Raw genomic sequence first — 22085 nt, 5'->3', positions numbered from 1 at the left:
GTATTGCTCTGCCTGAGCTTAACTAGTGTAATAATTAAAATTTGTACAGTAAATAATAAATTTTTGGTGCAATGAATGGCCAATTTCATGCAACTCAGGTTTTTAATACAAATCTATATTTTTATAAAACGCTATTAAATTAGAATCATAGATTAATAATGAAATTTACCAATAAAATTGTAAATCCAATATTTGTAAGCCATTCTGATATACGGAAGTCGTCATTTCACTTCTTAATTCTTTGCCTCAATAGTAAAATAATATAAGTGTTTTATATTATTTTTTGTTAAAACAAAACTAACACTCAACACAACTTCAAAGTAGTAAATCCAAATAAAAGGAACAGCTGATTGACCAAACAACTCATTGTTGTCCTTGTTGCTATGGAAATATCAGTCTGGCCAACATTGTGAAGATAATTTATCTACAACTCCATAATTATAGTAATTTGTTTTTATATATTTATAGTGTTTTCATAACCAGAAACCTACGACAGATTGTTTAGTGGTTTTGTTTGTTAGGGATACCAGCTGGTATCCATCTAGATGTTTCAAATGCTAGTATTTGATACAAAAAAGTATGAATGTAAGTTTTATCATAGACTAACCAGCACAAGTAGACTTTTCATCCCATTGTAAATTTTGAAGCACGTTTTTCGTGTCTAGTTCATGTACGTGACACAAAGGCGCTAGTGTCGATGAAACTTTGTTTCCATTATTTTAGGGTTAATTTCTTGATTTGTGCTTTACTGTTTGGTTATATAACTAGGGGACAAGTTATTGTTTATGATTGAACGTATTATTTGGTTAAACGAGGTTTTAAATGGCTGTAATAACGGGAAGCAAATTGTAAACAAAACACGACCTCTACATAAACCGTACATGAACTAACAATAAAATTGTCTTCAGCTGTTCCATAAGGATGAGAAATCTACTAAGGGAGTATGTTTTATCTATGGTTTTATCATCTAACTAGTCTAATCAATGAAAAACAATTTTTTAAGGCTATTTTGAGCTGTATTTTGACTTTGGATACTAAATTTTTTATTATTTTAAAACTTGCTTTTCAATACAAATTTGGAAAGTCTAATTCACTGTAGTATCTGTACAGTAAAAAATAATTGCTCTTAGACATTTGCAGGTTTAGTGTACTATATTTTGTTTAGTTAACCTAGTAAAGTTACCCTAATTTGTGTATGTGTTTCTCAATTTGTATAAAAAATAAATTAGATTTTAAGACATTATGCATCAATTTGTACTCTAATACTTAAATGTCTGCATTAATTACCTAGTAATAAAGATTTTGGCAATTCAGATTGCCAAAATTCATCATTAAATTGTTGCAATAAAAGTATTACTTTTGTAATGAACATTACATTCATAAACATTTTGTTACTAAAATTAATCAACAAGAACAGATAAGCAATGTGTTATATAACTTATACACTGTTTAGTTCCATGAAATACAGTGAGTACAAACATGAAAGTGATTGTGGTTTTAAAATGTGTTCTGTTTATTATTTATATCAGGTATTGTAATGAATTCTCTAGAAATAATTATACAATTTTTAATTTTAAACCATAAATAAAGAATATTTATTTTATTGCTTAATGTAAAATTTTAACAATATAGAATTATTATAACTCTGTAGTCATGCATTTTAACATATATGGTTCCTTTGACCATTAATGTTTTCATAAATTATTCAATTCCTATAAAATTGATGAATTATGGAACATATGTCTTAGTTGAAAAAAAAACTCAATATACAAATAAAAATGTGCAAAAAATTCTAAAAAACATGTCAGATTGCTGAGAATATGTAAATAGCTCTAAATGTGTAAACAAACAGAACTATTATTAAGCTTTAATAAGACAGTTTACAGTACTTGTTGCAAAATAATGCAAAACAATAAAAAAAAAACTCTGGTTTTATGTTTTATAAAATATTTAAACCATAATAAAGATATTAAAATTAATTTTCAAAAGAGTATTCCTTGATCTACCTCAAACATAAACCATTCAAACAAACACTACTACAAGTTTTTAACTTTTGCAGTAATGTTCAAACGACAACAGAAAATCCAAATGAAAAGGACAACTTTTATGAAGACGACCAAGGTTTCATCAAGGCTAATCCAAAGTTCAAAATCGATGGCCCGTTACCGACAGGTGCAGTGAAAATATACAAGCAAATGCTTGAAGAACAAAACAATCCCCCAGAAAGTACAACTAAAGCAAAAAGACGAAGACGAAATGTCGAAGCTATGTCACAGTTTCTCTCAGGCCATGATGAGGAGGAAAGGGAAGAACTTATAAGAGATATGAAGCATAGCATGGTTACAAAAGAAGAACTTGATTATTATAGTTTGGATGTCAAACTTGAACCTCCGAATGATTTCATTACCAGAGTTCCTCTAAAGTACAACGAAATAAATGTAAGTTTGTTCACATATTCGTTAGGAATTTGGTAGTTTTATAAACTGTCTTAGATTAAAGACATAAGTACGATGTACATGTTTTGTCCTTATGAAAAATATGCGGTGTAGTTAAATATAAGGGAGGAAATATCGAGGGTTTTGGTACAAAAGAGGTTTATTTTATGAGAGAAAATATATTAGATCATGTCTTTTTAAGAGGTGATTCGTGATGAAAGAATGCAACAATGATGATTAAGATATGTTCATGTGATGGGAAATTACAGATAGACTGTAAGGAACAAAATACATATAAATTTATAAAAAACACGAAGACTACTTGACTGAAAGGTTGGCTTCAGAGAATTTCATGTGTCCTATTTTAATATCTGGTACATGAACAGTGGTGTGGTGAAAAAAACTGTATTTTCAGCATTACAATGTCAGTAATGTCACTGAAAAGTTTATTCTTTAAGGCACTGAAGGCAGAGTACAGCTATAGTCAAAGCTTTAGTTTTTTTTTAAACTTATGTTTATTTTACTATTTCATGATGAATGAATATTTTTAGCATTACAAATGAAGACAACTATTTTTAATTGCATTTCATAGTCTTGTTACAAAATAAATGTACCTGGAAAGGAGGCGTTTGAATTAAGTCAGTTTTCTTCCAGGGACAGTTCCAAGGGAAAATTTCGATTGGGACTCCGCCACAAATCTTTGACATGATTTTTGACACAGGGTCGTCGGACTTGTGGGTTAGATCAGACAAGTGTATATTTGAAAACTCCAACGTTGGGAATCCAGGTAGGTCTAGGGATATCTTTATGTACGTGTTTATCACTTCTGAAGCATTTTTTTTTTTAAATTGGCAGCCAATTGACAAATGGGATCTGGATCCAGTTGCTATCTTGCTTGGAGTAGAACCAGGGACCTTCAGATTTGAAGGCAGGCACTACAGGCACTCAGCTATCCAGACGAACTTGTTGAATCTACTATGTGTAATCTTACATAGGAGAATGAAGACCGTCCTTGATATTAAATAATCCATTTTCAGAGCTAACAAAATACTGTTGCCTAAAAACAGTTTATAGATTTTGTCAAATTGTGTAATTGCAAATTACAGTAAACGTTTATACAAAACTGTGAATAAGAACTGAAAATTTCATCCTCCAACAGTTTGAAAATTCTATTGCCCTTCTGAAGCCAAATTCTTGTAGTAATACATTTTTTAGAAAATTTCAAATTTCAAAACTCAAACTTAAAATTAAGCTTATCAATCCTGTATTTTTAGGTTTAAAATTTCACATGTTTCAGATTCTGCTAATTCGTTCAAAAGTAGTCTGTCGTCAACATATGAGAGGTTAAACAAGACTATTGACAACCAATATGCCTCAGGACGGATCAAAGGACTAACCGCACTGGAGGTTGTAAGAGTAAGTTGACATCTAGACCTAAAGATGTAGTACCTTAAAGTTTATATAAAACATGTAAAAATAAGATATCATTCAATTTGAAACTTTTCCTAGTGTTCAAAAATGGTTTATGAATAGTTTTCATTTAAGGCAGTTGTTCATATTGAATTTTGTAGAAATTCAGCAAAAATATTTTCAATTCTCATCCAACCATTACATTCTATTTACTCTTATAAAAACAATCAAAAAGCTGCTTTATATTTATTTATGTTGTTTTTACAATTAACGGCAATGTTTTGTTTGTCTTCTAAAAACCTGTGAATGAGAAACTGTTTTAGTTATCAAATTATAATTATAATGCTTGGACACCCAATGCAATTGCATAGACGACATCATTCAGAATGTAAAGACAGATAGGTATAATAACATAAGTAACATATCTATCATCACCCCAATGACATTACTGATCAAATACTTATAAAGTTGTGAGGACGTTTCCTCCAGAGCACTAGGCCTTATCAAGGGTGGTAAGGGTCGATAAGTGAAAGACTCTGGGTATCTCAAACTTCCATTTTATTCCTTTCTATCCTTATCCTAACACATATGTTTCTATGTACAATCGTATATACAATCTTGATCCTGGGTCCGTAGTCCTCCTACCAGGCAGTGTCTCCGGACTCGTATTCAGGGGTTGGGCAGAGGTTAAATCAAGTCTTGCTTGCGCCCTTACTGGCCCGGTGGTCTACGACACTCCTAAAAGATATCCGTGTGGGTCCGCGGTCTAGATCCTTGGCACCTTCACCCCGGAATCCTCGGTCCCCGGGTGCCGGGGGCTCAACACACCCGTCCGACAGTGCTGGGGGCTCAACACGCCCGTCCGACGGTGCCGGGGGCTCAACACGCCCGTCCGACGGTAGCGGGGGCTCAACACGCCCGTTCAGCGTACCTTAGGCTCAGCACGCCCATCAGGTGTCTCGCGGGCTCAACACGCCCATGCGAGGGTGTCGGGGGCTCAACACGCCCGTCCGACGGTGCCCGGGGCTCAACACGCCCATCAGGCCCCACACCGGTGGCTCAGCACGCCCATCCGGCGGGGTCGGGCCCGGAGGCCCAACTGACTTCTCGGTGCCAAACACCCTGGTTAAGTACCCGCCGAATGGTACCCAAGTGGTGGGGGTAGAGTACCTTACCACCTCCATCGGAGCATCTTTCCCCTCCTTAGGAGTCATTTTCGTGCCTCCGAGTACTTTTGTACCATTAACCTCAAAATTCTCTAGGGAGTCAAAAACACTTATGAGAGGTTAAACAAGACTATTGACAACCAATATGCCTCAGGACGGATCAAAGGACTAACTGCACTGGAGGTTGTAAGAGTAAGTTGACATCTAGACCTAAAGATGTAGTACCTTGTGTATCATCTTGTCTGTACAGTTATCTATAAAAGACAGAAAATTATGGTACTAGAGTCTCGCAAACTTGGCGTAATGTGGACTGGAAGGGTGCCGAATTTGTGAAAAGCCAAGTTATCGGGAACTATAGGGTTAAAAATAAGAACAGTACAATTTTTAAGCTTTTTTACTGCCTTTTTTATTGGTATTTTTATTACATTATATTACACGTCAGTATAAAGTCATCAGATATAGTACAACAAATCTTTGGTACCTTAGGAAATAAAAAATGTATACTCTGTACATTCATATTTAACTAAAAAAATCAATAATTTTCTGAGCCAGGTGATAGCCGAGTTATCCGGACTGCCGGGTTATTGAGTGCCGAGTTTGCGGGACTCTACTAGTATGTGAATAGTCTATGTACCACAGCTATTGATGTAAAAACATATTTACAGTTTTAAAGCTGTGCGAAAGAACAATAATCCTCAACTTCCATAATAATCCATCAATTTCAGCTTGGAAATCTGACAATCCACAACCAAATGATCATTGAAGCAACGCTTCTTCAAGATTTGCCTTACACATATTTCGACGGCATCTTTGGCCTCAGTCCCAAAGATGATCGCCATTACCTTATGTGTCCTCTTCACAACATGATCATGCAAGATCTTCTTCCAGCTCCGATGTTTTCCCTCTACTTCTCCGAGTAATAATTTTCAATATAATTTGGGTAATTAAATTCTATATTGTAGATTAGTACAGTTGAAGCTATTAACCAATTGGGCCTATAATAGTTTTTTTTTTTTTTTTTTATTTAATTATGTGTACCCTTATGTCCTTTTATCCTCATTATAACACAAAAATCCCTATACTTATAAAACAAGTTTTAGAGGTTGACACACACAGTATATTAACTAACAAATAGTACATCATTGATGTTATTGGGACAAAGCATTAATTGTCTGGTAGCTGAGGGGTTATATTGGCAGTGATGGTGATAAGGAGGAAAAGCTATTGGCTTCTTTCATGATTGAAATAGATACCTTTAAATTGTTAGGCGAGCACTATGACTACTCAACAGAACGATAATGATGCTACGTAACAAAAGGTCGTTATAAGTAAGACCAGGGTATGGACCGTATCCTTACAAGTTTTTAATTAGCATAAAAAAACTGAAAAATAAGCAATTCCTAGTTATGTTTGGTGATATAGCAAAAATTGATTTGTTTCAGCTCCAAGAATGAACTCATACTTGGAGGAGTGGACCCAAACTACCAAAAGGGAGATTTCATATTTGTGGAAACCCTGAGCAAGGAGGCTAAACACTGGAGGTTTTTCCTGAAAGGGTAATTATTCAGGGTGTCCCAGAACTCTCTGGAACCCTTTTGTATATTTGTTCCTTATATGGGTTTTTTGCATTGTTTTTACCTAAAGAACACATAATAGGGTTGCAGAGAGTTCCGGCACACCCTGTGCATACAGTTAAATAACACACAGCAAAACACATTTTTATAATACAGGGATAAAAAAGACATATGGAAAACTATGCTGTACATAATTTACATTCTGTGTCACTACTTTTCACATTCGACAGTTTGTATACCACATGTGAGATTAGACTTCATTCGCTTAACACCTTGGATCCAGTTTTGTGAAAGAGATTTGTTTATACCTTAAAAGTATTTAAATTGATTTATAATCTAATCATTAACATGTTTTTCACACTTGAATCTTCCTTAATAAAACTCAAACACAATAAACATTTTCTATTAGATTGATCAACCATTGATTTCACCTTATTTTGACAGAATATACATTGGAGATGAAGAGGTGAGCAATAGAGGATGTATGGGGATCGTGGACTCCGGATCAGACTTCCTGATGGGTTCTGCGGATTTGATAAAGTCTATCGTCAAGGCAGTAGATCCTGAGGGAGTGACCAATAAGGTTCATGACGCTTACACGGTAAGATCTTTTGTTTACCTAAAAGTTGAAATCAGGATAGATATAAATTGATAAGTAGAGTCTTCAGAGGTATAGAAAAGGGATGGATTGTGATGCCTTGGAGCAGAGATTCCCACTTTTACCATTAACTTTTGTGTCCTATTAATAGTCAAAGCTATTACTATAAGAAACAACCCTGATTTCAAAAACATTAAAGTTTAAATTTCCTACTTGTACCAATAATCAATTGTACCAATAAATTGTACCAATAAAACAAATTAGTACCTTGCTATGTAACAATACTTAGTACATGAAATAAGGAGCCGAATTAAGAATTTAATTTTTTAATTTTTTTAAAACTGAAGTAGAAAAAAATGGACCTTAAAATTGTTGCTTATTTTGTCTTGATTATATTGTTCAGTATATTCTAATGGTAATTATTGGTCTATTTTGTCATAATAGTTTCAAAGTTGGGTCAATAACAAGAAAAACTTACTGAAACTCAAACCACACTCTATAAGTCTAAAGTCTATTGTTGTTTTTATTCATTTTATAATTAGATTTTATTTATAGTACCTATTTAGAGTAATGATAGAATGAATATACAAATAAATACTAATTTCCTTTTATTCTTCATACTAGGATAATTTTGCACTCTTTCCCTCATAATATTCAGTTCTTTAGAAGGGTGTTATATTTAGTTTTAATATCTGATCATTTCAAATGCATAATTTTGTATATGCCTGAAAAAAATAAAAATATTGAATCTTGAATACTGAACAAACTACGCCTTAAAACTATTTTTGGCTAAGGATGGCTTAACAATAAAAGTATGACATGTCTATTAGAAATTAAGTTTTATGTTTAAAGTTTACTAACAGAACTAAATACCCCCGCCGCAGCAAACCTGCAGACTAAGCGAATTTCCATTTGCCTGATTGGATTTACACTAGCCTAAAATGTCTCCTTAAAAATATCACATTTATTCCCTATTTAAATAGAATCAGTTTAACACATACTTAGGTTTGCTGCAACAGGGAGGGTAAAAGTGTTTTTTTATGTAAAATGTTAATAGTTAGTAAGAAATTAAAACATTTTCCAAATTTGGGCAAAATATGTTCATAAACAAGCAAACTACAACAGTTTACTTATTCTCCATAAGAATAACATGGGAATTTTAAATTAACAATTTCTCCGTAACCATTAGGCGCATTATAACGCTTCAATATACTAAATTATTTGTTTTTTTAAGCTCTACAAAATAGTTTGGAAAGAAATTACAAAATTTTATGTTTTTTGGGTCAAAAATTGGAAAAACCCATTTTTACCCCATAAAACCCCCCATAATCCCCCGTTCCCATGGTCCGATTATGCTGGATCGCGAACTCGTTCGAATAAACGTAGGTTTACACGTTTGTACCAAATTTCATCAAAATCGGATCATTTTTGCTCGAGTTATCGCGCTAACGGACATATATATATAAAAATAAATATATATATAAATATATATATATATATGAATTTGAACGGATGGTGTTTTTGGCCTCTAGGGACCTCAAAATGAAAAATTAGATCGGTCTCGGGTCCAGGTCTTGCCATGAGTACTACGGTAATAGCTTATATCCTATATGGGAAATTCGCTAAAATATTAAATCTTGAATACTGAACAAACTACGCCTTAAAACTATTTTTGGCTAAGGAATAAGGATGGCTTAGCAATAAAAGTATGACATGTCTATTAGAAATTAAGTTTTATATTTAAAGTTTACTTTAACTAAAAACCAAGAACAAAACTAATAACACTTTTTGTATAATCGATTCTCTGTTTCCAGCTGATGTGTAGTGATACTGAAAAACTGAAGGATATCGTTTTCAAAACAATGGACAATCAACTGCTATCTCTAACAGCGAAAGACTATGTAAAGAAGGTAAGACTGGCTGATGTTTTTTTTTTTTTTTGTTTTACATCTGTTAGTGAAGATATATAGTGAAGATAAAGCTTCCATTATAAAATGTTGTGCAAAGTAAGAAACTGTTGTTTATTAAAGGGATTATAGCTATCTCAAACTAAATAAGTTCGCCCAAATAAAAATAATTTAATGTTAGCAAACTTTCCCATAGGGAAGAAGCTTTTATTAAGATCACCATAAATATCAAGTAGGTAAGTATGTGTCAGTGGTACAGTTAAACAACTACTTCGCAATTTGCAGAGGGGGTAAAAACGCTATACTATCCTCAAAGTAATTTTGGGTCTTCCAAACCACTAATCGACTAAGTGAGGCCACGCATAGAAAGTTACTGTCAGGGGTGTGAAGAGGGCAAGTCTCAGGTAGCTGGTGTTTCGGTGGCAAACCAATGAGTTTGGAAAGGCATTACTTTCCTACATAATTGACCCTTTCCTCTATCCAAAACCAGGCACAAGTGGGAAGTTCTTAGACTTTGTTTGATTGTAGGCAACAGTTAACAATAACTCGTGAGTTTGAATCTTTAAAACTATGAATTTAACCATAGCCTCCTCTAATACAAGGCGGTGTTGGTGTGTCGCAACGTCATGCCTATTGCCATGGTAACAGAAATAGCAAAAGTGTAAACATAAAAATTGCATATCTACATTATAAATTAATCCAACAGCTGTTTCGGTTTGATAGAACAGCTGTGTTGCCACTTTTGTTTCGCCGTGGCCTTGTGTTGGAGGCTATTCAACTGTAGCTTTGGATAAGGACAAATTACTCATAATTATTTTGTTTCACAGGCAGTCATCAACAAATCTGAATTCTGCTATACTCCCTTCGTAGTCCTCGAGGGGTTGGAGACACCCAGTTCAACCCCCGTGTTGTGCTTCGGAACAGTCTTCATGAGGAAATACTACACCCAGTTTGATGTAAAAAATAGTCGAATCGGTTTTGCACTTGCTCAATAAACTTGAGTGTAGATTCCACATGGTTCAATAAATCAATTTATGTGAGCTTTTGTTCTCAATCCGCAACCCTACGTTGTAATGATTGCCTTCACCATGCAAGCAAATTAATCTTAGTTATTGTTTTATGCGTTGATTAATGATTACCCTCTCCATTGTACTGAGGTTGTCAATGATTTCTTACCCCTCCAAGAGAACGTTTTGTGCGCACTCATCCAAAGGTGTATCTTCTGATTAAGGATCTTCATTGAGGAGAAAATGTATATACATAGACATAACAACACAAAAATGTAAATATATATTTCTCAGTCATAACAAAACGCAATCTTTCAATAGTACTTCTATTTAAAGTCAGTCTTAAATATAAAATAATAATAATGTTTCAATAATTTTGCTTTGACATACATTTCTACATTTTTGAAACCTTTTCTTTTGTATGAACAACATCTATGTTTAATATAAACTTGCCTTAATATGGTAATTTTATAGAGAGATCGTCAAAATTAAATTACCAAAAGTAACTTTAGCTGTGAACAACAATTTATAATCCTTGAAAGTACATAAATTGTTTATTCCTAATACAAAACTAGAATAATTTTAAGTGTTCAAACTACTCTTGATGAATTTACAGGGACAAAATAATCATAGTTAAGGAAGAAGCTTTGAAAATATTCACTTCGGTGATGTAGATGTTCTATTTCCATTGGAAAGTTTCAGCCACTTTAATAATAAGAAGAATTTTATTTAATTATTTAGCCTCTGACAAAATGCTACAATACTTACTTACCCCCCAAAATAAAAGGTTACATTGTAAGAAAATCTTCAGCATATTTTATTTCCCATCAAGTATCATGGGAAGACTAAAAGAACAAAAGAGAACTGTGATACTAGCAAAATTTATGTGAAGCCCATCAAACTATAGGACTTCAAGTAAAACAACTAGCTTCAGCCATAGACTTACCAACACAAGTAGACTTCTCATCCCATTGTAAATTTTGAAGCACGTTTTTCGTGTCTAGTTCATGTACGCCACACTGGGCGCTAGTGTCGACGAAACATTGTTTCTATTATTTTAGGGTTAATTTCTTGATTTGTGCTTTACTGTTTGGTTATATAACTAGGGGACAGGTTATGTTTTATCTATGATTGTAATAATAGAAAATTGTATGTAGAACTATTAATGATAAGGCCTACAAACAAGATTATACAGAGGTGAAAATATAAAAAAATGAAAAATTATGTTTACTTGCATCTACTTGTTTATGATTAGATCGTATTATTTGGTTAAACGAGGTTTTAAATGGCTGTAATAACGGGAAACAATTTGGAAACAAAACACGACCTCTACATAAACCGTACAGAACTAACAATAAAATTGTCTTCAGCTGTTCCATAACGATGAGAAATCTACTAAGGGAGTATGTTTTATCATAGACAAAAAGAATTAAATATAGACCGTCAGCTGTGCTGCGGTTACCATAGGTTCTGGCGCACACCGCTTGGAGCACCACGGTAGTTACGGCGTACGCGCTACGTAAACTACAGCGGTGTGCGCCGGAACCTATGGTAACCATAGCAACCGCAGCACGGCTGACAGTCTATATTTCGTTCTTTTTGTCTATGGTTTTATCTATGCTTCAGCTTGTCCATATAGATGGGATGTCTAATCATAGACAAATAGAATGAATATACATAGGTGTGCTATTCCCGTCATATGCTGACGTCACTCAGATTGCAAACCAAAAATCAGCTGATTGTATTGCCATATAAGTTATATTTGTTTTCATTTGATTGCTATTGTTTTTGATAATTTTTCTAAATGGTAAAAGGATGTTTGCAATCTGAATGACGTCAGCATATGACAGGAATAGCACACCTATGTATTTTCCTTCCACCATGGTCACATACAGTGTCCAATTTATGTGATGTGTCTGAAGTTTCGCTCTGTTTCATAACTTGGAAACTGTCTGCCTTTCCAAGAGTTCTATCATGTTGTTGAGAGCTTGAGATATTTCTCGGAACAGCCTAGGTGAACTAGTCTCTTGGCAATCTTTACGGACTGATATCGTAAATATTAACCTGAAACAGTTCATGAATGGTTTTGTAATAGAATTAAATTGTGAAGTATAAAGCGTTACTTTTGTAGGCAAGTCGAATCAGTTTATGATTTGTTTGTCTGCAGGTGTGATTTAAAAGTTATTTGTGAATTAAGGTGTTGAAAAAAAAACTAACCTTACATCAATTCTAGTATTCTAAAATGTCTTTATCATGACAAAAAACAATGAACCAAAGTAGCTTAAATTATTTACCAAAATATTTACTATACCAAGGTTTGTAATAGGTATATTGCCGTTTCGATGCCTAACTTTTTAAGGGAGAGGTGTGCTGTAGGTCGTGAAACGTCAGTCTCAATTGCATTAAAAACGTGACTGTAATTGAAATGTTTGTACTTGGCTATGTTTAAATTTTTAACGGGTTTTTTTACACTTCACAGAACAGATTGAAAAATAAATACCTACTTAAAATTTGTTGAAAGCAGTTTATATAATAATATGCCGTTAAGTTTTTACTTTCTTGGACGATAAATTAAGTAAAACAATTCCTCCAAGAACGAGAAGATCTCATTATTAAGATAAATATTTAAAAAAAACTACTTTCTTTAAAATAGTAACAATTTACCTTTCCGGCAATATGCTGTAGAAAACGCCGTAACCATCAAAACACATCGGGGCTACTCCCCCTCCAATAGGAGAATACCCTAGTAAACTTGTCGACAGGGTGAAATTTCCTCCACCTCCACTGCAACAAAAACAAATAGAATATAAAACACTGCGCAAATCGATAACAATTGATAATTTTCTCACTCAAGTAATTTGAGTGAATTTCAATTTATTCTTGTCAGTCTTCAACTGTTTTGCTATAGGACACTGGAAATAGTTTAATTTAAAATAACAATTTGTTTCTTACCTTTTCTTAAACAGCTGGTCCTGAAACAGTTGTGGTACAGTCAGGTTGTTCTCCACAGCGACACAGTACAGTCCCATCAGGTGACGATCGCACCCTTCGCCTCTGCGAGCCTCAGCCATCAACTGGTTATGTTTCTGAATCGCCTTTAGTAAGAGTTTAGCTCTGATTGTGTCCTGGAATAATAAAAAATTAAAATTAGATAATAACTAGACATTTCATCCCCATGTTAAAGTTGTCGATAGTTTTATGTCAAAATGAGCCACTGACAAGTTGCGCTTATGTAAATTATTGATTGTTGAGTATTCAGACTTTTTAACAAAGGTCAACTGATAGAACGACTTATTGAAAACTATAGCATCTTTAATGTAACGTGAACTATCTCAGTACGGTATGGTAACAAAAAAAGGTAGAAAAATATTATTGTTGGCACTATTTGTAATCTGTGACTGGCTCACAAAACTATGTTTTTTTAAATACAAATTGGCGACAGTGACAGTATCCACTATCCAAAAGACGATAGTACTAAATTTAGCTATATCAAAAATGTACATAAAGAGACCTCCCTTAAATATCTAAATGTAAGCCGCCATCACAAAACAGCCCTGCCTCATATTAGTTATGCAGACCATCTGTTTCTCTTCAAAAATAAAAATAAATTGTTGCCTATGTGCTCCATAGTTTGATTCTTTACTCCATACCCACAAGATTAACTTATTTTCCAGAAATTTCCACTACAATATACATGTCTTTTTATTGATTAAAAAAGTAACTCACGTTGCATTGTGGGTCCGTCATGGATTTCACCCAGGAAACACATTCTTCTGAGCACGCCCTGACTGTCTCAGTTCGTCCGTTGTAGAATGTCCGCGTTGTGGCAGTCTCATAGCAAGGAGCGTACCTGAAAAGAACGTAAAATATTTTAAAAGCTTATTAAAAAAATAATAACGGAGGATATCATTCACATTGCATACAACGATACAACACAATTTTGGCTACAACCTTATTATGGGAATATCGCAAATTATGCATAGTAGTGTATCCATTTTGAAGGTAATAGCAATCAAGTATGGTAATAGTAAAAAATTATTAGAATACCTGGAATGCAGTCTGAAGTAGGCAAGCTGAAGAGCCATTTGAATAAACGAGTCTGGATGGATTCGTGAGTTCTGGATTCTTTTCTTCCCGAATGTTAAAAACTCTTCTTGGGAAATTAGGAACTTATCTTTCTGAAAAAAATAATATTTTTGTAGACAATATCTTAAATGTTAAGTTTAACGCTTTGTGATACATTTTATATCCAATTTTATTTTTAGAACTTTACACATTATCGCCAAATCTGAAAACTGTTTTGATAAGTCTGCCATGTTCAGCTACAAAACAATATAATTTTATTTTAGGGAAAATTTTACAGTTTGTACTTTATTTTCTGGTTATAAAACCAGAGGATAAGTGCTAACTTAATTTACAAAGAGAAAATAAAAAATTTACATATATATATACAAAGAGAAAAATAGGTCGTTATTTATTTAAGCGATTTTTAATTTAGCCAAAGAACAAGAAACAAAAACCTACAAGGAAGACTTTTTAAAAACCGGACAGTAGGTGATCCATAAGAATAGAATAAGGATTTATTTTTTAATATTTGGTATGATACAGTAGAGCGTCAAAAATACAAACCAATTGTAAACTACCTATATGGATAGGTAGTTTAGATTACCGATTTGTTCGGATTTTCAAACCTAGAAATAGGTACCTTATAGACACATAATAACTCACTATTTTATAGTAAATAATTTCTGCTACAATAAATATTTCTACCATACCTCTTTTTGTTGATCGTCCATTGCTCTTTCAATCTCAGACCTTATATGTGAATCAACAACAAACTCAAGTTGTTGAGGCTTCGGTAGTTGTTGACTTGTCATGTTTACATTTTGCCCAGCAGATTCCTTCAACGCTGAGTAGGTGAAATGCATTGCTGATCCGCTCACAATGCCATCAAACGGAGAATGCTGAAATGGAAAGCATATTGTGAAGTAATGTTTGTTTACAAACAATAGTAGTCAATAAAGTAAAAGTTAACGCAGGTTATGGTCAAGGCTATTGCCTTGGGTTATGGTGTCCCTTGTTTTAAAGTTGGATTTATATTTTAGATTTTTAATCCGTATAATACTTTTGTGATTTACTGGTTTTGCATTGTTTTCTCCTATTCATGTTCAATTTTTGATTTGATGTGATTTGATAAATTGCTGAATTTGAACTTAACTGATTGATATTCTTAGTTGATATTATTAAATAATTTCTCTCTTCCACTCAATATGTTACTTGGTAAACAATGAACATTTGCAAAACCAAAAGAGGAGGTTTATGAAGTTTTAAACCTTGCCCATTTAGAAATAATCAATATACCTATATATAAGATAACAAACCTAAATCCCTGCAGGTTTTTCTAATTTTAATTTCCTTTCGGACTTCTAAAACATCCTTTGCTCTGAATTTGTGATAAAAAATCCAACTCTCCTTTACTCGTAATCACTGGTGCAACTGTTGAAAATCAAAATTTAAATTTAAAAACTTAAAACATCTCACCAATTTCTATCTGTAAAAAAAAATTTTAACATAAAATGTTATAACAGGTTACGTACCTTGACGTTCACAATTCCTCTGTCGAACTTCTGTTGACTAGTTTCGACTAGAAGTTCAACAGAGGAATTGTGGACGTCAAGGTACATAACCTGTTATAATTGATTACCAATTCCGGAAGGCTTCAACATAAATAAACATAAAATGTTACCGCACACAGTCCTCCAGACAGTCCATTGCTGAAGAACACAATGTTGAGGGCTGCGTCAGCCCAGCGACAAGAGTAGTCTCCACAGAGTAATAACTGAGCGACGTCCGATGCCGACGTAGGAGTTGAATCGTCCAGACAGATGACGAACATGGCTGAATCCAATGTCGACAAGTTGCTGATGTTAACCGGGCTTAGCTTCATCAGATGTTCCCTGTTCTGAACAAAAAGTTTTTAGTGAAAAAAGGCTGCGGCAAGACAAAAGTGGCAAGGCTACAGCCCCAGTCTACCAAAACAGCTGTTGCACTAATTCATATTATGGAGCTTCAGAAATTTAATTTCATTTGAGCAACATCGGATCACATATTGACGTTCATTACACTGCCTCTTTCAGCTCAAACAATCAAACAAAGATTCTCACAAGCTTAAGATGGTAGCTCTGAGAGCTTGGAGATAGAGCTCTAAGGAATTTTAAGATTAAGAATAAGGCAAGAAGCCTTCCTATCCATGTATAGAAAATGTCCCAAAGCTTGACAGCAATTACATGGACAATTTGGTATCATGATGGACAATATTGACAATAATATTCATGTTGCCGTACCAACTAGATTTTTTAACGTAATATCAGCACTATCCTACAATCAATGACACTTGCAATACTCACTTCAGCCCATGATGTGCGGTTATCACAGGACAAGCAGGGTAGATCAGAGGGAGGAAGCAAATCAGCTGTTTGTCGTACTTCAGTCAGCTGGTTCTCCCAGTCAGCTGGTGAGAGAGGATGGCCTTCTGGGGTCAAACTGTTGAACACAAACATGTGACCTTTGCACAGCACCGCCACATGGGAAGGGCACTCTCCTTCCTTCTCTGAAATGAAAAAAATGAACAGTAATTTAAATAGGTTAATCACGTCTTAAAGACTGCAATACATAATCAGACAAGTATTTAGAATACAAATTCAGAGTGAGTGTTGAATAGAGTAAGATTGTCTATGTAGCTTTGTTACTTGCTGGGATAACTTCTTTCTTAAGCATGGAACATTTATTAAAAGTCTGATGGTCAAAGAACGCTGAGTGTAGATGCTTGTATACTAATTGAACTGATTCATTTTTCAGGATTTTGTTCTCTTATAACAAACAAAATGCGAATACACTGTTTAACTGTCAATTTTGTTATGATTCTGCCGTGTTGACAAGAGGCCAATAGACAGGAAATAAATCATGAGGCAGGTAACCTGGCCTCGTGTAATAGTCTATAGTCTTTCAAACCCCAACAGGAACAACTGAAACTGAGCAAATGAAGAGTCCCCTGAACTAGTTCATGTTGAAAATACCGTTCTCTTAACCAACAATGTGAAAACCTCTCTATTTACCTGTCTTAAACTGTGCTATGATGGAATCTTTCATCATTCCAGGAACAACTGAACAATTGAACAGTCTTCTGTACTGGCTCATACTGAGGGGTTTCTTATCTGCAGTCATTGCTGGTCTCAGTCGTTCTTTACGCAGCAACAGCCACAACAACACCAGCTGGTGACAGTACACCGACGCCATCTGTGAAATGAATCAGACGTTTGAACTTTTCTTTGGAGGGATTGGTTGTAGGTTTTGTTGTATTGTTGATGGACTAGCATTGTTAAGAATGAAAATTAATTTATCTTCTAGACAGTCTAGACTCTACTTACGTGTCGCCCTCCGCTTAACCGATCGGTAATAGTTATTGCCCATTTTTACGTGTTTTTGTGTAAGGTGTTATCGACGTGTTTGCAAGAACAGAATGAAGATGACAACGTTCGGCTGAAGATGATCTCGTGAGGATCAAAACCGGTCGCCTTTCAAGGACATAAGGATCACTTGACAGCAGGTAATTGCACCATCACATGAATTTATCGTTTGATTTTAAAATTATTTGGAAAATGATTTACATAACAAAGTCTCATCAGTTGTTGTTATTTGAGGTTAAATTGAGTGACTGAATGTTAACTTAGTTTTTTTTACTAAGATCAGCTGATTAAGTAACAAATTTAGTGTGTCCACTGTACCTGAAGGCAAACTGGATGCCACCAGTTTATCTTACTAAGAAAAGTAAGGTAAACCAGTTTACTTGAGAAAAGTACTGTACTCTTGCACCGAGAACCAATGTTGAAATGCTAAATGTTGGGTTATTCAACAGAAATCAGTAATTTATATTAGTGCAGTCAGTTGAGGGCTCAATTTACCTATATTCTGGTCTCATTCCAACTATCCACAGTCAAAATATACATTTAATCAAGAATTTGTTTAATACACAAGGATACTTACTTTAAGTTGTTGTCCGGGACCGTAGTGGAACCCAGGTATCCTAGGGTGAGGTCCTGTCATACTGTAGTGGGGAATCAGAGGTTCTCTCAACGTTAGATAAGCGTAATCCTCCCACCATTTCTCTATCTGAAAAAAAACTCATTAGATAAAAAGTTATGAAAAACTTTCAAAAATAAATGTATAGAAAACTTACAAGTACAATAAATTAGAGATTGCAATATAGTCTCATATAGTATGTTATTGAATTAAAATTAATACAAAATGCTATAGACATCTACTTTTACCATCTACGATATTTTCCCCAATCATCACAGTTTAAAATCTATACTTATTTAATACGCAAGCAGGATTTTTGTGACAATTACTCCTCCAAAACTACTGAACCGATTGACATGTTTTTGGTGTCATTGGAAAGAGCATAACGTGAAGTTGTGCAGGAAATTTTCTTTATATGGAAATAATTAAAGAGTGAGGCACTGGGGTCCTTTAAAGTTTCGTATTTCTCCATAAGATTAACATGGGAAACAAAAATTGTTATGAAACTCCAGCTGTTGTCAGAAATTAAAAGTGAGAAGAAGAGCATATGTTAATTATAAACAGTCAATAAGTTTGCTAATTTACAGTTTGCTAGAAATATTTGCTGACTTGGTTGAAATTACAGTAGTTTTAAAATAACGCCTGTAATGCTTAGCAATTGCTCGAATTCGAGCAACAGGGACACTAGTTATATAAAATATGTTAAAAGTGTTTATACTCACCCAGTTTTTGTATCTTGATGCATGCTGAAGTAATTTATCCTGTAAAGCTTTTCCTTCTCCGTTCATAAATTCAATTGCAATTTTATCAGTCTTTTTGTATTCCTCTTCATTTTTAGCGAATGGCCGAACAGAAGCAAGATACCTTTTTATTGTTTCTTCAAGTTTGGGTACAGGTAGGCTTGGTAAGTCTTCATCGTAGTCGAAAGTTCCGAAATTTTCGTCGGCAGGAAGTGTGTACGCAGTTGTCATCTCAGTAATAAAATCACTTAAAATAAAAATATAATTTTGTTTTTTTCCTAGAAAGTATAAAAGAAAACAAATTGAGAAGAAATGTTAAGTGCAATAATCAGCTGTTGTATTAACAGCTGATTAAAATGCACATGACCCACCTTGGCCATACCCCATTCTAAACAACACCAGCAAAGATGTACTATGTTTGGTTGATAACTGGTTTATTATGATAATGCCACTAAATTGATCTCATGGGTCTACTTATTAGTTGAATATAATAGAGTGCATTATTAGGAGCAAAATGTACCAGGGACAAATTAGTTGTGAGTAGAATGTATGTTTTTGCTCCTCATAAAGAACCAGTCATGTTTTATTCAAACAAATTGAATTTATTAATAAACATTGCATGATTATACAAATTTTGAATTGAGTGAGTTTAAGAGGAGTTTTAGTATTGTCTCTACAATTAATAGTTATTTGTGTAACTAGTGGGCGAAGCGGCAGTTTGCTGCACACGAGTGAAATTTTTACGCACGAGCCACAGGCGAGTGTGGAAAGTTCCTCGAGAGCAGCAAAGGCAGTTTGCACTCATGTTACACGTTATATTTTTCCTACAGTTACTATAAATCATATAAATAATTAATTAGTCTTTCAAACACTGTAAAACACGTTTTTAGGTTAGGTTAAATCCAAACATTTAATGAAATGGGAAACGCTGCACCAGCTGATCGTAGTCGTAATAGTTTTAAGTGTTGCCAACTTATTTTCAAGCGTACACGGATTACGTGCATAGAGTTTAGTCAGCTGTTTTAACTAAAAAAGTTGGTTCTACGATATGCAAAAGCATTATAAAAAGTTACAAGTTTTACCAACAGGGTCCAGCACTATTATTTTTTTTTTCATTTATAAAAACAGCTAATTTGAACCTTTGAACTAAGCAGCAACAAAAAACTGTGATACTCAATGAGAACTGTCATAGTAGGATTGTTTACTGTTATGTTTTTAATTTCATGAATAATTTGTGAAAACTATAGTATGCCGTAAATCTAAAGAAGCATATTTTATCAAACTGTGTCTTCCCCTATTGCAAACGCAAATCTTGAGTATAACTGCAATAATCATTTTATACTTATATGCCAACAATGGACAGGTACTCTGCTAGTTTTAATATAATTGCGTAATAATTAATATGAATTTTAAAGTGTAGAAATACCTTAAATTTTCTGAAGTGCCTAAAAAGTAAACATTCCCCATTCTGAAAAATATGCACATTTTAGTTTATGAATCCTACAGACTAAAATTTAAGTACATTAGTTAATTAACTGTTTTTAAATTTGAAATCAAATGAAATGTAAATGTATATACTTTTACACACATGTAAAGAAATTACGTTTCTTAACTTATAATGTTTAAATGATTTTTCTTAATACCTAATCATCTGTAATCAAAATAAAATAATTAATTGATTTATTACAACACAAATTTTTACTATTAACTGTTAAAATAAAAAAAAAAATATTTTATACCAACTTAAATTTGTTAGTATGTTAGTAAATATAACAAAAATTAGTACCTATCTCTAGTATATTAGTAGTTGCAGTAGGGAATATAAACTGCCACAACTACTGCAAATAAGCAATTTCAGATGAGAAACTCACACTTGGTGTAAACATCAAACATCACCATCCAGAATAATCATTTTCATAATTAAGTCAACATTTGTGTATTTATCAAACTTCACTGTTAGTTTTTGGCAAGTAAATAAAAAACGTTCTTGCACAACAATTGAAAAAGCCAATCAAAAATGTAAGATATTTATTTAATTTAAAATACTTGGAAGTTTCTGAATTGATAGAATCTGAACCATTCATTAAATTTGGTTAAAAAAACATTTATTGAATTTCAGAGCTTAATTTGGTGATGTGAATTTTAAGTATTTTAAGTACCGGTATCCCTACTTATTCCTTGAAAACTTAGCTATCTCACATTTAGTTTTAGCTTTAGTTTTGATAACTTTATCAACTGGACCACTTTAAGTTAATGTATTCATTCAAACTATAAACTGGGAGTAATTAGATTTATCATTTGGAATATTTGTTCAAAATATGGTCATTATGTTAAAAACCCAACTTGCGTTTTCCAAATAAATATTGTTTTCAACAACCGCAAAGCACATTTTAAATAGCTAATAATAAAATTATTCTTAAAAAACTATACTTTTGGCATAGCTTTATTAAAAATAATACATTGGAAATACTTACGATTGCAAATAGTTGAATCTTAAAACACTTTAAAAAAATTACCAAATAATAAAAATTAATATTTAGTTTAAATAACTGAATCTAAAACTGAAATTGTAAACTAAATTTCACACACAATCAACCACGCTAAGCCACTAACTGTCTCCAACTGTTTCTGTTTACTAGATTTCTCCTACCGACTTTCCTCCTAGCTTAATGGGCAAAATAATAAGCAATCCAACATTCTCCTCATTATTTCCCCCACCTCCCTGGAGTTCACCTGAACTGACCTTGACTGGTGACCTTGTTTCAAAACAGCTGATTCACATGTAAGCATTACCATAGGCTAACAACTACCATTGTTACTCAAGCATTGTTAGTGCAATCAGCTGTTTTGTTTTTAGGAGTTTAGCAAAGTGTTGTAACCTAAAAGACTTTTAAACAATTGTTGTTTTGAATGGAAACCATCAGGATTCAGCTAATTGTTTTAAGTTCGTTTGCAAAGTAAAAAAGTGTTTACTCAACAAAAAGGGTGTGATTAGGAATATACCCAAGGTTTTTCCAGATATTCAGCGAAGGATATTATTTATAAGTTTCAAAATGTTTACCTTATACAGTGCCTATGTAGGTAAGCTTTCTCTTGGTGGGTTTTCCTAGGTGCGGAAGCAGAGCACAGAATATGTAGAGCGAAGTGCGAAAAAGCTTATTTACATGGC

General features: G+C 33.6%; 2 protein-coding genes across 5 annotated transcripts; one reads left to right on the top strand and one right to left on the bottom strand.

Moving 5' to 3' along the window:
* Positions 1–1416: 1416 nt before the first annotated feature.
* Positions 1417–10130, top strand: LOC128993207 (lysosomal aspartic protease-like). Of its 3 annotated transcripts, none has more exons than XM_054416972.1 (10): positions 1417–1529; positions 2060–2438; positions 3090–3222; positions 3733–3778; positions 5131–5203; positions 5737–5927; positions 6454–6567; positions 7030–7186; positions 8998–9093; positions 9918–10130. In XM_054416972.1, the coding sequence occupies exons 1-10, from the start codon at positions 1480–1482 to the stop codon at positions 10083–10085; spliced, it is 1407 nt and encodes a 468-aa protein (XP_054272947.1). In that variant the 5' UTR covers positions 1417–1479; the 3' UTR covers positions 10086–10130. The 3 variants fall into 3 exon arrangements, with proteins under 3 accessions (XP_054272947.1, XP_054272945.1, XP_054272946.1); XM_054416970.1 differs by having other exon boundaries at positions 3733–3851; positions 5108–5203; XM_054416971.1 differs by lacking the exon at positions 5131–5203 and having other exon boundaries at positions 3733–3851.
* Positions 10131–11405: 1275 nt separating this feature from the next.
* LOC128992631 (peroxisomal carnitine O-octanoyltransferase-like) lies at positions 11406–21493 on the bottom strand. Of its 2 annotated transcripts, XM_054416307.1 has the most exons (13): positions 21391–21493; positions 20343–20384; positions 18899–19163; positions 18141–18266; positions 17213–17393; positions 16505–16707; positions 15844–16059; positions 14873–15061; positions 14145–14275; positions 13824–13947; positions 13050–13222; positions 12762–12881; positions 11406–12161 (listed from the first exon to the last, which is right to left on the bottom strand). In XM_054416307.1, the coding sequence occupies exons 2-13, from the start codon at positions 20381–20383 to the stop codon at positions 12032–12034; spliced, it is 1899 nt and encodes a 632-aa protein (XP_054272282.1). In that variant the 5' UTR covers position 20384; positions 21391–21493; the 3' UTR covers positions 11406–12031. The 2 variants fall into 2 exon arrangements, with proteins under 2 accessions (XP_054272282.1, XP_054272283.1); XM_054416308.1 differs by lacking the exons at positions 20343–20384; positions 21391–21493 and having other exon boundaries at positions 18141–18262; positions 18899–18952.
* Positions 21494–22085: the final 592 nt, after the last annotated feature.

The sequence above is a fragment of the Macrosteles quadrilineatus genome, unplaced genomic scaffold, assembly GCF_028750875.1.
Source record: "Macrosteles quadrilineatus isolate MER2022 unplaced genomic scaffold, UCM_ALF_1.0 Scaffold_4__1_contigs__length_99947679, whole genome shotgun sequence".
NCBI lineage: Eukaryota > Metazoa > Arthropoda > Insecta > Hemiptera > Cicadellidae > Macrosteles > Macrosteles quadrilineatus.
Note: the sequence above shows the minus strand (reverse complement) of the source record. Positions and strands in the feature narration are given on the sequence as shown.

Coding starts and splice junctions, on each gene's coding strand:
- LOC128992631 (XM_054416307.1), bottom strand. CDS start 20,383: ATGGGGAATGTTTACTTTTTAGGCACTTCAGAAAATTTAAG. Junction 17,394..18,140: donor GTCCCGGACAACAACTTAAA/GTAAGTATCCTT, acceptor TTCATTTCACAG/ATGGCGTCGGTGTACTGTCA. Junction 13,948..14,144: donor TACTTCAGACTGCATTCCAG/GTATTCTAATAA, acceptor CGTTCTTTTCAG/GTACGCTCCTTGCTATGAGA.
- LOC128993207 (XM_054416970.1), top strand. CDS start 1,480: ATGAAAGTGATTGTGGTTTTAAAATGTGTTCTGTTTATTATTTATATC. Junction 3,852..5,107: donor CCGCACTGGAGGTTGTAAGA/GTAAGTTGACAT, acceptor AAAATTCTCTAG/GGAGTCAAAAACACTTATGA. Junction 7,187..8,997: donor AGGTTCATGACGCTTACACG/GTAAGATCTTTT, acceptor CTCTGTTTCCAG/CTGATGTGTAGTGATACTGA.